This window comes from Triticum dicoccoides, chromosome 5A, assembly GCF_002162155.2.
Source record: "Triticum dicoccoides isolate Atlit2015 ecotype Zavitan chromosome 5A, WEW_v2.0, whole genome shotgun sequence".
NCBI lineage: Eukaryota > Viridiplantae > Streptophyta > Magnoliopsida > Poales > Poaceae > Triticum > Triticum dicoccoides.
Genome location: NC_041388.1, coordinates 247,729,944 through 247,744,339, shown reverse-complemented (window position 1 = coordinate 247,744,339; position 14,396 = coordinate 247,729,944). Strand labels below are relative to the sequence as shown.

At 44.8% G+C, this 14,396-nt stretch overlaps 2 protein-coding genes across 3 annotated transcripts in view; both read left to right on the top strand.

The window, feature by feature from the left end:
* Window positions 1-2,693: 2,693 nt before the first annotated feature.
* LOC119297172 lies at window positions 2,694-3,815 on the top strand. The gene is made up of 2 exons (XM_037575059.1): window positions 2,694-2,998; window positions 3,183-3,815. The coding sequence occupies exons 1-2, from the start codon at window positions 2,806-2,808 to the stop codon at window positions 3,506-3,508; spliced, it is 519 nt and encodes a 172-aa protein (XP_037430956.1). The 5' UTR covers window positions 2,694-2,805; the 3' UTR covers window positions 3,509-3,815.
* A 1,910-nt stretch (window positions 3,816-5,725) lies between these two features.
* LOC119300823 (tryptophan decarboxylase 2-like) overlaps window positions 5,726-14,396 on the top strand; it is a 28,968-nt gene continuing 20,297 nt past the window's right edge. Inside the window, exons 1-7 of one of the 2 annotated variants that reach the window (XM_037577710.1) lie at window positions 5,726-5,880; window positions 5,973-6,126; window positions 7,084-7,156; window positions 7,272-7,372; window positions 7,626-7,755; window positions 11,845-12,008; window positions 12,206-12,346. In XM_037577710.1, the coding sequence (XP_037433607.1) occupies window positions 5,879-5,880; window positions 5,973-6,126; window positions 7,084-7,156; window positions 7,272-7,372; window positions 7,626-7,755; window positions 11,845-12,008; window positions 12,206-12,346 (765 nt within the window). In that variant the 5' untranslated portion in view covers window positions 5,726-5,878. Of the gene's footprint in view, window positions 5,881-5,972; window positions 6,127-7,083; window positions 7,157-7,271; window positions 7,503-7,625; window positions 7,756-11,844; window positions 12,009-12,205; window positions 12,347-14,396 lie in introns of both variants that reach the window. The other variant, XM_037577709.1, reaches the window with a different exon arrangement.

Sequence of the window (14,396 nt, the reverse complement as noted above, 5' to 3'; positions counted from 1 at the left end):
TCATTTGCTGCATTTGGACGTACGGTTAAAAAATTAGCTCGAAAATACGAACTCGGTGGAACTTGTACCGTTTTCTAAATTACTTTTAAACCATTCAAAATTAGAGAAAACTTTTAACATAAAAAGTAGCGCATTTTCATAAGCTTTCCAACGCCATATTATTTGCCTCAATTGGATTAGCCGTTTAGAAATGGCGTCGAAAATACGAACTCGGGTGTTCGGTTTGCGAGATTTTACGATTTTCCAAATTACTCTTTAACCGTAGGGATTAGAGAAAACTTTCAACATGTGGAAGGAGCGGTTTTGCAGCAGCTTTCCAACACCATTTATTTGCCTCATTCCGATAAACGATTTAAAAATGCGATCGAAAATACGATTCACGTTTTTTATGTGAAGAAATAACGGTTTTCAAAACTGCTCTTAAACCACTTACATTTTGCCAAAAATTTAACTTGGGTCATGATACTGATGTCCATAGCTATCCAACGGTATATCGCAAGCCCCATCTGGACACCTTTTAGTTGAAATTCAACCTAGTACTCGGGGAAGGTCAGGCACGTTACTCGGAAAGTTCATGTTGTGATCAGAATAGTGTTTATATATATATATACATATATATGACTCTTGATAGAGGTCGGGTTACCTCTTTTTTTTTTAAAAAGGAGTGAGCCTATTCTGCGGATGCAAGGACACATCCATCCATCCGCCGACAAAAAAAAGAGAGCCAAATTAAGCGAGTGTGGTTGTCGCTCGAAATTGCATAGGAGCACACGGTGACGACGCTAACTGAAATCTCGCACATCCAATCGCATCGGGATCCTCACCCACTATAATAGATGCATTGTATTCACTGCTTTATCTCATTGTATTCTTTTTTCATTGTGCAGTAAATTAGAGCTAAAGTCCACAAGGTTCTGCCCTTGTCGCACAAAGTTCCTGTGGTGGAGCCGTCCTCACCTAACAACTCCCAAACCACCTGGTTGAATTTAATGCACAGGCTCTCTCTCTTTCTCAATGTTGTCACAGCAACAGTCATCTTCCTCCTTCCTCATGCACATAAAAACGGCCATCTTCTTCACCACACCATATCTCCCCACGATTGTTTCATTCTCAGCTTCAATCTTCTTCCTCTATGCTCGATCCCATTGTTAGATGGTTCTAATTGCCACTGTCACTATGCTGCTCGTATGCTGGTTGCCTGAATCCGTTGTCTTCTCATAATCTTACCCTATGTAATGCTCGTCTATAATGTGCACATGTTATAGCAACTAGTCCTGGAAACTAGGAATGAGGATTTGGAGCTATCGGGTGCTCCGCACCCCATACGAACATTTCATTCAAAAAAATACCAAGAAAATTTATATTTTTTTTGGAATTTTGAAATATCAAATCTGAGTTTCCGATCTACCCTCGTGTGAAATTTCATGAAAAATACCAAAAAACGTATCCGTGACGAACGAAATAATGTCCGGACAAAAATCCATCCAAACAATATTTTTCTATACACAGGATTTTTTTTGTCTTTTTTGCCACGGATACGTTTTCTTGTATTTTTTTCATGAAATTTCACACGGAGTAGATCGGGGACCCAGGTTTGGTATCCCCGAAATTCAGATTTTTTTTTTGAATTTTGGTATTTTTTACGATTACTTTCCGTATAGGGGTGTGGAGCACCCAAGAGCTTTTTTTTTTTGCGAAGAGAAGCACCCAAGAACTCCTGTGTATTTTTCTGGAAACTAGATGTTTCTATATGTAATTGATATGTCTGTATGATGAAATAAATGAACTGGGGATCATCCTGTGGGGGCGTGCGCCGAACTAGTTTTTCTTATAAGCATCGGATGTGGTTGCTACGTGCTTCTTAACTTGTATCGTCTACCATTAGTGTTAATCCCAATCGTGTTCAAAAGAATCTTTTTTGTGGACTCGAATTCTTTTTTACGTACATCCATTTTTATCACAATATGTAGACTCGACAGTGTACCTCGGATCTCCATGTTTTTCTTTACTCCCGACAGTGAACTTTCACATCTTTTACACAACTAGACGGTAACAAACATTCTCTCAGGAACATCTTTTCCCTACATACACTGTTTTACAACCTAGGTGACTTGCACAAGTCTTCCACCCAGTTAATGTAGATCAATGTTTGCGGACTTCAGCTGCCGAATTTACTATGTTGTCCCATCTACTCCTTCCGTTCCCAAATTTTTGTCTTTCTAGCGATTTCAACAAATGTTATATATGGAACAAAATGAGTGAATCTACACTCTAAAATATGTCTACATACATCAGTATATGGTAGTCATTTGAAATGTATAGAAAAACAAATATTTGGGAACGGAGGAAGTACATTATTATGTACTGTTTGGTTCTGCGCGTTGGTCGAGTGAACAAATCATCTACTACCCCTATAAAAGCACGAAAGGGCGGAGAACCAAATCATCTTAACCATCAAACCATGTTAATCTGATGGTCCAAATTGTTTCATAGCATCAAACGTGTTTGACACTCTAATTACCCACCACTGCCATTGGTTATAATCACGTTAAAAAAAAGCCTCGTCTAGGGAGAACAACCGATCCCCTCCCCACCATCATGCCTGCCCACGATCTCCCGTTCCTCTCCTCAAACACAACGAGGTAGTTTCGTCCCCCACCCCCACCAGCCCCTTCCCACACCGCCACCCCTCTCTTCCGCTTGCGCGCTCTTTCCCCGCCCGCACCTCCGACATGGTTTCATGGCCGCCGCCTGGCCCGCCTATGGAAACCGGCACCATCACGCGGCCAAATCTTTGACGCCACCATGCATGGTCAAGGGGCAGGAAGCAGGTTAACACGACTAAATTCATTGCCGCGGGAGCTGCCAAGGGCGGCGGATCATCGTCTTCGGCGCCAGGGGCCAGCGACGGTCACGCACGACGACGTGTCTGCGATGGCGGATGGCGGTCAAGCCAGCGGGATGGGAGACGACGAGCAGCAGAAACAGTCTTGCTCCGGTAAGATCAACAATCCATGCTTCCAGTTCTTGGTTACGTTTCTTAATTCATCTGATTTGTCAGCGCCATGTTGTTGATCGCTAACGGCGCTTGCCTTGGAGCCCGACTGCTATCGCCGCTTCCCGTCGCGACGCAGGTATTAATATCCTGAAGCGCATATTCACCGCGTGTGCATCAATTTCAGTCGGGCATCGGCGCGCACCGGCCATAGGTGACCAACACCTGCTCGAGGGAGGACGCAGCCCCGCCCCCAAGCACTTCATTCGGAAGAAACGGCAACCATGGCCGATGCCAAAGCTCGCCAGAGCAACATCGTCCTCCAGAGGTTCCTCTCGTTCGTCTATGGCCCATGGCTCCTCGGCTTCGGATTGGGTAAGGGATGTCAGGGCGGAGGACGCTTGTCAACCCAAGCGCATGCACGGTGTCGAGATCTTCAGGACCAGGGACGCGAGCCACGCCCGCGCTCAGCCGCCTTGGAGCCTCGTGCGGCGCATCATCGTTATCAGCTGAGGCGCCTGGACATCCCGCGGGAGGATCTACGACCTCCTCGTCGTTCTTGCGCTTCTCTGGTGCTCAACGTATTGTCATGCGTGATGTTTTACATCATCGGCAGAAAAGCGAGTCTGGTCCGTCCGGAGAGAAGCAGGACAGGGTGAGCATTTTTCAGGTCTGTAGGTTTACATGGGTTCTGATCTGATGGTTCCATTTTTTCATGCTATTTATTTTCTTCACTAACAGTTAGTGATCTGAATGTTTCGGGATTCAGCAAAAGGCCTTGGAATTCCTTATCTGTATACTACTTCGTTTTCGTTCGACCCAGCCCTGCTACAACATATCATTGTTATGTTCTGTTGTGCCACGGTGATTTGTGTGTAACTGAAATTCAGAATGAACTCAAGTTGGCATGTGCCAGTGCCTGCGATATTCTCAGGTTGCACGTTCTCGAATGCTGAATGTTTAGTCTTTTCAGACTCCAGATTGCCTCCAGTTGAACGAAGTCGAGCTGTCGCCCGTCACCTTGCTGCCGTTCTTCTCCCCTTCCGACCGGCGGTAATTTACCGATGCTTCCTGGCTTCAGTTATCAGTTTAAATATGCAAATATTCACCTCCTTTCGCAATTCTGGTCAGTTTAAATATGACTGTTGAGGATCCATTTATACTTCTACATGGTTTTAGAATATGGATAAAATCACTATCACAGTAATGTGATTTGTTCTGTAGCTTGTGTTTGGCACTTGGAAACAACATAATAGAAATTTGGTTGCTCAGGTAAGGTAAGGGAAAAAAATTATTGCCCCATTGTTTTTCTGTTTGTCTGCTTGTGATCATAATCTTTTTTAAGCCCGTATAATTTTATGTTGTTGTGAAAGTGCTATACTTTCAAATGACCCTTCGTTATTGGATTATCCATTTGTATTTAACCCTTGCAAGTTTTCATTCTTTCATTGCTTCTGATGTAATACTATTTGTGCTATACTTTCAATTAACTGTTTTGAAATTCTAAGCTTTGTAACATTTGTTCGGAGTTATCATGTTGTACCCATGGCAAGTCGAACATACATGGCATGTTGTGTGTAAGAGAGGAAATTAGTGTCTTATATTTAGAAGATCATGGTCCTAATGTCTGATCGGTGTTGAGGCTCCTTTGCCATTATTATTTTTCTTATCCATTATACATTGTTTAACATTTATGCTTTTAAAATGCTGATGGACAAGAATAATCCAGTTGCACATCCATTTACGTTAGGGGATTGTTCCCCATTTAAGGACGTACCAAACTCATTTGTAAATGGAAATGCAGAAAGTAATCATACTCGAAAACCTAAAAAGAAATGTAGTCAATCATGGTATGCCAGAATATCTGATGAGAGGAAAGCGGAATTCCTCAAGAAGAGTCGTGTCGCCCGGCAACAAAGAAGGTTGCAGCCCTGGGTAGTGTTAACCATGCACAGAAATCATGTGCACATGCTTCTTCAATAGGTCAGAACCCATCGATCTCGAGGTTGACCGCGTGGTCGCGCCAGAATACGAAACTGCTGCCACCGAGATAATTTGGCACAATTGTGTCTGTCTAGAGGACAAAATTGGCGTGGTGATCGAGGAGGTCCTTCTTTGACAGGCAAGGCGCTCATGAACAATCCACCACTCATGCCATTGCGCTTTGCTTCCACTTCCATTGGTATTTCTTAAGCGAAAGAATTGTCTTCCCTATCTTAATTTTATTTCCTTGCTTGTTTTTTGAATGGTGCATCAGCTCAGATAGTTTTTGCACTCATGTTACCTGTGATGATATTGAGGTTATGATAATTTACATTTTACCCCCGGCATATATATGCTTCTAGCTGCATTGACTTAATGATCGAAAGGAATGATGTGTATGATGTTACATTTTTCCATCAATGGCATTTAGGGCATCTACAATGCCAGCCGCTTATACACACGCTTACGAGCCAACACCAGCTCAAGAACAACGTGAGTGATGCCGTGAAGTTAAATTCCTTGACTCCGTACATAAATGCTTAGGTACATTAAAGAGTTTTTTTCTTTTTGGTTATAGCTTTTCCAAAACTTCAAGTACAAATTCTTTTGTAATAATATTTATTTTACTTTTATGATTGAACTATTTTCTTTGATATACGTGAATTTTCACGTGCACGCTTACTAGTTTCGTCAAAAGTGACACGCATCCCTTCCCGAGCGGGTAGAGGATCGGCCGTGATTCCGGACGGCTGCGTCGCGAGTGCTCCTAGTCCACCTCCAGTTGTCGCTGACTGAAAAAATCCACCCCCTTTTCTCTTCCTCCCACGTCTGGCGCCTCTCTCTCCACCACCGTATCCTCTTCTCCCCCCTCCTGCCATCGCGTTGCAAACCCTCGCAATCATGTGAACATCTCGCCATCCTCATGTACGCAGTTCCATGTGGGGCAATGCCCCTGCGCTAAACTTTCATGTTGTTTTTGTTTTTGTCAATTAAGGGACGGGAGCGGTACCAGCGATGGCGGGGACGGCGGCGGGTCGCTCCGGCCGATGGACGCGGAGCAGCTGCGGGAGTGCGGGCACCGGATGGTGGATTTCATCGCCGATTACTACAAATCCATGGAGACATTTCCCGTCCTCAGCCAAGTCCAGGCACGACCACTCTTACTCTCGGCTAATCCTGCAGTACAACTTGTTCACGTGCTGCTTCCGCACCTTTATCGCCTATATTATGACTTGGCCTATTGATTGATCCATCTACTAGCTTTAATCCATGTGTTCTGTAAATAACTCTCCGGTATGGAGTATATAACTCCGCTACTAATAATGATATAAGATGCAATACCGAACAATCAGAGCCTTCAGTGTCGGCATACTTAGCTGCCACTCAGGAATACTGTTACCATCTGTTGCCGGATTTGCAGCGGGAAAACCATACAGACCAGAGCTTGAATAGAGAGGTAGAACTATGAAGACTATATCTCAGATGTGTATGGAGGCTATGAATCACCGTAACAAATATTAGAAGTGATGGCTGCCGGGAATATGAGGAAGTAGGAGTGGAGCTGACTACCGAGGATCACAAAGACAGTAAATAATGTGGACCGAGGTTCAGAAGGTACCGTGGGTTGGCGAATATAGTGAATGGAAGTTTAGAACTGTCAAAGTTTACATACAATAGATGGTGTGGCTAACAGAGGAGAAAGTGCAGATTGTGAGGGATAATATGGTACTACTGATTGTGCCACTGAGGGAATGCAGTCGCGGGTATGGCTAAGTTTTAATGGCACACACGTACAGGTAGCAATATAACAAATATAAGTCCCATGGGCCATGGCTATAGCACATTAGGTGATTCTCGGATAATTGATACTGAAGACTCTGACATATTTTTTACTCACCCAGAATTGGATTTCATGCCTTTTCTAGTTCAATTAATGACATTTTAACGGTTTGAAAACTCTGGATCCTTCATGTTGTGAAGTGGTGATGTTGCGATTAAAAATCTAAGAAAACAGTCAAATTTACTACTCTTTTTCTAGAGAAGATGGATTGTGTGAAGGAGTATCGTTGGCACTGACTAAGATCTGTGCATCCATTTCATTGCAGCCAGGATATCTAAAGGAACTTCTTCCAGATTCAGCTCCTAACCAACCTGATACTTTGGATGCCCTTTTTGACGGTGATCTTCCCTCCAGTCTACTTTGAAGTGATATCGGAATTTAAGTTATCAATTGCATTCCATGTCTTTGCCAAAAGAAACCTTCATTCATTCAGCAAATTGTTCTGATGCCCAGATATTCGTGAGAAGATGATACCTGGAGTAACTCATTGGCAAAGTCCAAGTTATTTTGCATACTATCCCTCAAATAGCAGCACTGCTGGATTCCTGGGGGAGATGCTTAGTGCTGCCTTTAACATCGTTGGCTTCAGTTGGATAACCTCTCCTGCTGCAACTGAGCTAGAGGTTATAGTCTTAGATTGGTTTGCAAAAATGCTTAAGCTTCCAAGCCAATTTCTGTCAGATGGTAAGAATGCAACCATATATTGTGGTTTGATACATAAATTATTTGTGAAGAAAGTCCATTTTACTTAGTGCTGCCTTTAACATCGTTGGCTTAGTCCATTTTACTTAGTACTTATTGGGGGAGATGCTTAGTGCTGCCTTTAACATCGTTGGCTTCAGTTGGATAACCTCTCCTGCTGCAACTGAGCTAGAGGTTATAGTCTTAGATTGGTTTGCAAAAATGCTTAAGCTTCCAAGCCAATTTCTGTCAGATGGTAAGAATGCAACCATATATTGTGGTTTGATACATAAATTATTTGTGAAGAAAGTCCATTTTACTACCCTGAATAAAGTGGGCGGTTCACTTTACCCCCTGATCTATTTTCTGCTTCTTTTGCCCCCAAACAAACCCAAACCAGACAAAACACCCCCTGGCTAGTTTTCCTCCACCCGCTGCTGATGTGGCACTAGTCAACGACGTCTTTGATCTGGGTGGGCCCCCCTTGTCAGGTTTCTCTCTCTCTCTCTCTCTCTCTAGGTCAGATCCGCCGCCGGCCGAAGGAGCTCGCCCCGGGCCGATCCGTGCCCGAGCCACCTGCGCCCCACCTCCCTCACCCTGTGTCGCCCAGGAGCCGCCGCCCTCTCCCTGCCATCGCGCCGGCGTCCTACCAGAGGAGCCCCGTCCCGCGCCGCCGGCGCCTCGCTGACCCCGCCGGCCACGCCATCACGCCGCCGCGCGAGCCCGCCCCGACTACCCACCACCGGTGTTGCCTCCTGCCGACCCTGCCTGGCCCTGCTCTGCTCGCCGGTGCGCCACCGCCTCTTGCCGACCACGCCGGCCACACCATCCCGCCGCCGCGCGAGCCCGCCCCGAGTACCCACCGCCGGTGGTTGCCACTAGCGCCTCGACCCCCCGCGCCACGGCCTCCTGCCAACCCCGCCTGACCCTGCTCTGCCCGCCAGCGGGTGCAGCGGCAGCTCTATCCCAGCACCACCTGACAAGGGGGCCCCACCTAGGTCAAAACCGCCGTTAACTAGTGCCACATCAGCAGCGGGTGGAGAAAAACCAGCCAGGGGGGTGTTTTGTCCGGTTTGGGTTTGTTTGGGGGGTAAAAGAAGTCGAAAAATAGATCAGGGGGTAAAGTGAACCACCCACTTTATTCAGTGTAGTAAAATGGACTTTTTTCATTATTTGTTGATCTCAACATTATTTTTTGCAATTTAGTTCTTCTATAATATGTATCACCTCATAATTAACTGGCATGTCTAGGTAAAAAATGAATGAGAATGTTTGATTGACAAATACTGCGTGAAAACTTTGCATACTTGGTTATTCGGTATTTATTTATTGTGCGTTGCCATTCTGTATTTGTTCAACTACTCTTTATTGTTTCCTTCTTCCTTGACATATTGAGTGTCTGTCCCTAAAAAAAAACATATTGAGTGCCTGGTCTGCTTTTATGGGTTTGAGTCCTAGAAACAGCCTCTTGCAGAAATGTAGGGAAAAGCTGCGTACTATAGACCCAAAGTGGTCGGACCCTTCCCCGGACCCTGCGCAAGCGGGAGCTACGTGCACCGGGCTGCCCTTTTTTTTGTCTGGTCTAGTTTTACATAGAATCCTTAAGTACTTGTTCAAGCTACTCCATTAAAACATGCGGTCGTTTCTTTCTTTTCCGCGAGCGCCATAGCATGACATTGACTACAATTTCCAAATCATATAGTAAAATAATCGGGTAACTCAATATGAACAATCTGGCAACCACACACTATAAATCTGATAAATGGTACAACAACAACAACAACAACAAGAAAAACAAAATCTTTAGTCCCAAACAAGTTGGGGTAGGCTAGAGTTGAAACCCATAAGATCTCGTAGCTAACTCATGGTTTTGGCACATGGATAGCTAACTCATGGTTGTTGTACTCCAGTCCTTCAGATCTCTCTTTACGGACTCCTCCCATGTCAAGTTCAGTCTACCCCGACCTCTCTTGACATTATCATCACGCTTTAGCCGTCCACTATGCACTGGAGCTTCTGAAGGCCTACGTTGAATATGCCCAAACCATCTCAGACGATGTTTTTTTTTAAAGGAGGAAGACCCCCGGCCTCTGCATCTAGGCGATGCATGCAGCCACTTTATTAATTATTCACAAAAGACCTTACAAAGTAATACATCAGTAAGACTGAAGCCACCGTCTAGGCAACATTTGTCGCTACTCCTATCCAATTGATGAAGAGATGCTGATAGTCTGGGCCTAATACCAAATAGACCTCGCAGCCAAACCTAACATCTAAGACCTGAGGCCCCAACCAAGCCACCTGCCGGGTATGGGGCAGCCACTGGTCCGGCGCACACTCAGAGGCCGCCGCCGCCACCTGCCACCAATCCATCTTGAGAGCTGTACTGATGCATCTACCTTGCCCGGTCTAGCTGCTGTCGACGCCACCACGATGCCAGATAGTGTCACCCTCCTGCGCGAGTCCATCATCGCACATCAGACACCTAATCTCCAGGACGCCATGCCATCAATGTGTATGATGAAGCACCACTCCACCGAGTCCATTGGTCCCTCGAGCCGGTGTACACCTCCAAGAATGATGCCCCCAAGGGGGAAATGAGAAGCTTTTCTTCAATCCGGTGATACCCCAACTCTATCCCATATATCATCATTCCGGACCCTGTCCTTCCTTGATGTAGGGTAGGAACCCTAGGGGCCGATCTTTCACGAAAGGAGCGGATCCCGCGAAGAACACGAAGAACACAAGGGGGAAAACGAGGGAAACACGAGGGAAAAACGAGAGGAACACTCAAACTAACAAGAACAAGTCACACATGTGCTAGATCCTCGGATACATAAGAGTTCACACGGTACACGATCAACTAGGAACGATACAAGGGTAACGGTCTTCTCCGTGAGGAGGTCTTGAATCCAAAGGGATCTTCTCCGAAGAGGCCGCGGTCTCTCACGAGGAGTAGATCCGATGTGGATGAGCGAAGCTCTATCTCTCAAAATGAGCTAAACCAACGCTAACCCTAAGTAGGAGGAGGTGGAAGAGTATATATAGTCTAGGGACACAAAGGGGTAAGTGGGGGATACATGGGCCTCGGGCCCGATCTCTGTGCACAGACAGGCGCCGGTCGTCCGACGGGTACCGAACGTCCGGTGGCTCGCAAGGGTCCGGTCGTCCGGTACTTGTCGGACGTCCGGCGTTTCGGCTCGGTTGAGGTGGCGCCGGATTTCCGGGGGCGGTCGGACGTCCGGACGCTGGAGTGTGTCGGGCGTTCGGGACTTGTCGGACATCCGCTCATTTGGCTCGGGTGCAGGATCGCCGGTCGTCCGGTCCGGGCCGGTCGTCCGGTTGGTCTTCAGGCGTCGGACGTCCGGTCCCGGCCGGTCGTCCGGTGGCTGGAGCTTCTTCCGTAGCCCTTCTTCTTGTTCCTCGCGCTTGGTGTCCTCGCCTTCTGGTCCATGGGCTTCCTCTTGGTTCCTGGACATGCATAGCACACAAGTTTGAGGTAGTAGCCATGTCTCACATGTGGAAAGTGAAAGTTCGGAGAGGAGCGAGTTCACCTTGTGTCCAAGGGTGTATAGTCGAGGTCTCATCTTATGTATCCTTGGGGCTTGGAGAGTAGTCGGAGTGTACATGGGGATGAACGTGGGATGCTCCGCATCATTCCTTGTGTGGCCACACATCCATCTCAACACGTGCATCTCCGCTACACCTAACTGTTGAACATGTCGCCTTTTAGTCGGCCAACAATCAGCGCCATACAACATTGCGGGTCAAATCGCCGTCCTATTGAACCTGCCTTTTAGCTTTTGTGGCACTCTCTTGTCAGAGAGAACGCCAGAAGCTTGGCGCCACTTCATCCGTCCGGTTTTGATTCGATGGTTCATATCTTCATCGATGTCCCCATCCTTCTGCAGCATTGACCCCAAATATTTGCATAGATTTCTTGGTAGACATCGGCAACTCTGTAAGACTAAGTGGGGGATGTGCTCCAGTTAGAGTTACACGATGCCACTTGATTATCCTCCTACGTGCATCGGAATCGAAATAGTTTGATGCAATCCTAGAATCATGTGATTCAGACCGTGATTTGGACTATCCTTGATCTGAGATATCTACTTTATAGATGCCGTTTTAGCACAATGTTATTCCCTCCATAAAGAAATATAAGAGTGTTTAGATCACTAAGGTAGCAATCTAAACGCTTTTATATTTCTTTACAGAGGGAGTACTTCGCTGCTATCTTTTGATATAGTACATGTATATGTTTTTCCTTAGTGTAAAAATTGCGGACTTGTGTTCCTAGCTAAAGTCATGCTTCCGAGTTTCTCTATTGCATCTCTCTTTGCAGTGCCTGGTGGAGGAGTAATCCAGGGTACTGCCAGTGAAGCAGTTCTTGTTGTACTATTGGCTGCACGAGATAGAACTTTAAAGAAGCATGGGAAAAAATCCCTTGAAAAGTTAGTAGTTTATGCATCTGATCAGACACATTCTGCTCTGCAAAAGGCATGCCAGGTATCCAGATATCTCCAACCAAAGTCCCACTAGAATGTTTTCCAGTTATTTGTTATGAAGAAATTACCTGTCTTTTGTGTTCTTCAGGTTTGAAGTTATTTCAAAGAATTACAATTAGGTAGTTAGATAAATATGCATTATGTTCATGTACTTTTTATTTTATTTTCTGTTGACCTGAGGTAAACATTCTGTTGAAGATTGCAGGAATTTTCCCAGAGAACTTCAGAGTTGTCAAAGCTGACTGTAGTAAGAACTATGCTGTTGCACCTGAAGCGGTGACAGAGGCCATTTCCATTGACTTGTCATCTGGCTTGATACCATTCTTCATCTGTGCAACAGTAAGCAATAAGCCATGCTTTCTTCGCGTGCAAACTTCTTTGAATTAGATAATGGAAAACTTGTATGTGAATTTCAACATTATATTGCTAGAGATATATGCATTGTTGTTTCCCATTTATATTAGGATTCCTACTTATCTCCTCTCTAGTACATGTATATATACTGGCCTTGAGCGCATGGAACAGATCAAGTTGCTTACATCTCAACATGATTTACTATACTATTTTAATGAACTACTTGAGTTAATATATACTCATATACTCCCTCCGTTCACAAATATAAGATGTTTTCTATATTTTTAATATGGACTATATACAAACTGAAATGAGTGAATAAACACACTAAAACGTGTTTATATACATCTGATTCAGAATAAAGTTAGAACATCTTATATTTATGAACGGAGGGAGTAGTTACTAAAAATTTGAGATCCTGATATTAGACCAGCGTCTGTTTATCCTATTGGTCATGTAAGTTTTTTGGAAAAGGAGGCTCACCCCCGGCCTCTGCATCTGAAAGATGTATGCGGCCATATTATTAATAAAAGGTTCGAAAAATAACAAGATCTTAGCTCCATTACAGCTCGCAAGAGGAGCGAAAACAAAAACAAAGAGAACTCAATGCCACAATCGGCAGGATAATAGGACTAGAACACTAGACGCCTATCCTATTATGAGACCGCCATCCAAACCGGTTGAATATAGCCCGTGCTACCATCTCCCACTGGGTGCACCCAGTAACCAAAGGCTCCCTGGAGTCCATAGGAGTGAGTAAGGACCACGTACGGATCCATGTTGTAGCTCTGAAGATGACCTGCAAGAATGTTAAAAAATGTTGTCTGTTCAAGATCATATCATTTCTGCAGTTCCATATAGCCCAAAGAAGCGCACATATTCCAATCCGAATACGAGACGCAGTAAGTAAATCAACTCCAGCTAGCCAGGTCCCAAATAACGCTTCAATACTAGTTGGAGGATTAATGTTAAAGGCTATATGAATCGTTCGCCAAAGTAATTTCGCGAGAGGGCATTCTATGAATAGGTGTTGTGTTGTTTCATCATGATCACAAAAACAACATCGTGCACTACCTACCCACCGTCGCTTTAGTAAATTATCTTTGGCAAACCACATGAAAATTTTGATACGCAAGGGAACCTTAACTTTTCAAATATGTAGTGATCTTGGGATTGGGCCAGAATTAATTAGATCCACGTACATAGATTTTACCGTAAACACACCATTTCTGGTTAGTGTCCAGTGAAAGGAATCAGGTTGGTCGGTTAGTTGAACTTCCATCAACCGCCTCACCAAATGTAGCCAGGAGTTCCAACGCTCCCCAACTAAAGATCTCATAAAGTGTATATTTAAGGGCACCTCCTGTAGAATATTAGCCACGTAATCCTCCTTACGTTGAACAATATTGTATAAGGTGGGGTACTCTAGCGCTAGAGGCGTCTCCCCTAACCACGTATCCTCCCAAAATCTTGTTGTCATGTAAGTAATGTTGAATAATATTGTTCACGATGTAAGTTTCTGACGATGGGAAAATATTACATGGAAAGGTTCCTCAAGTTGTAAATTACATGATAATAAGCAGAGTACAGGTTTCAATGCAACCTCAAATAACTTGTAGTTCTACGAGAGTGATTTAATCTCATCTACGAGATAAAAATGACAAAATGCACTACTGGTATCCATTGCATGGTCACTAAGCAGTTGTCTTTTTTGTGTCTCATAAATGAGATTGAATTTGATCCTTACATTTTGCACTGGATATAGGACATCCATTTTCTATACCTACTGATTATTTATGAAGTTTTTGGAACTTCTATACCATCTTGTCCCAGGATTGCAACCAGGACATCCTGATCATATAAGCCATTCTAATAGATATGAACATTATAGTGTTTGCAATATACGAACTGCTCCCGCACAGAATCAGGTTTGCAGTTATTTCCACCTGAAAGATATTGCCTTAGAGGCTTAAAACCATACAATCCCCGTACCCCCCGGTTGTGTCTTGAGACACTCCCGTACCCCCCGCGCCCC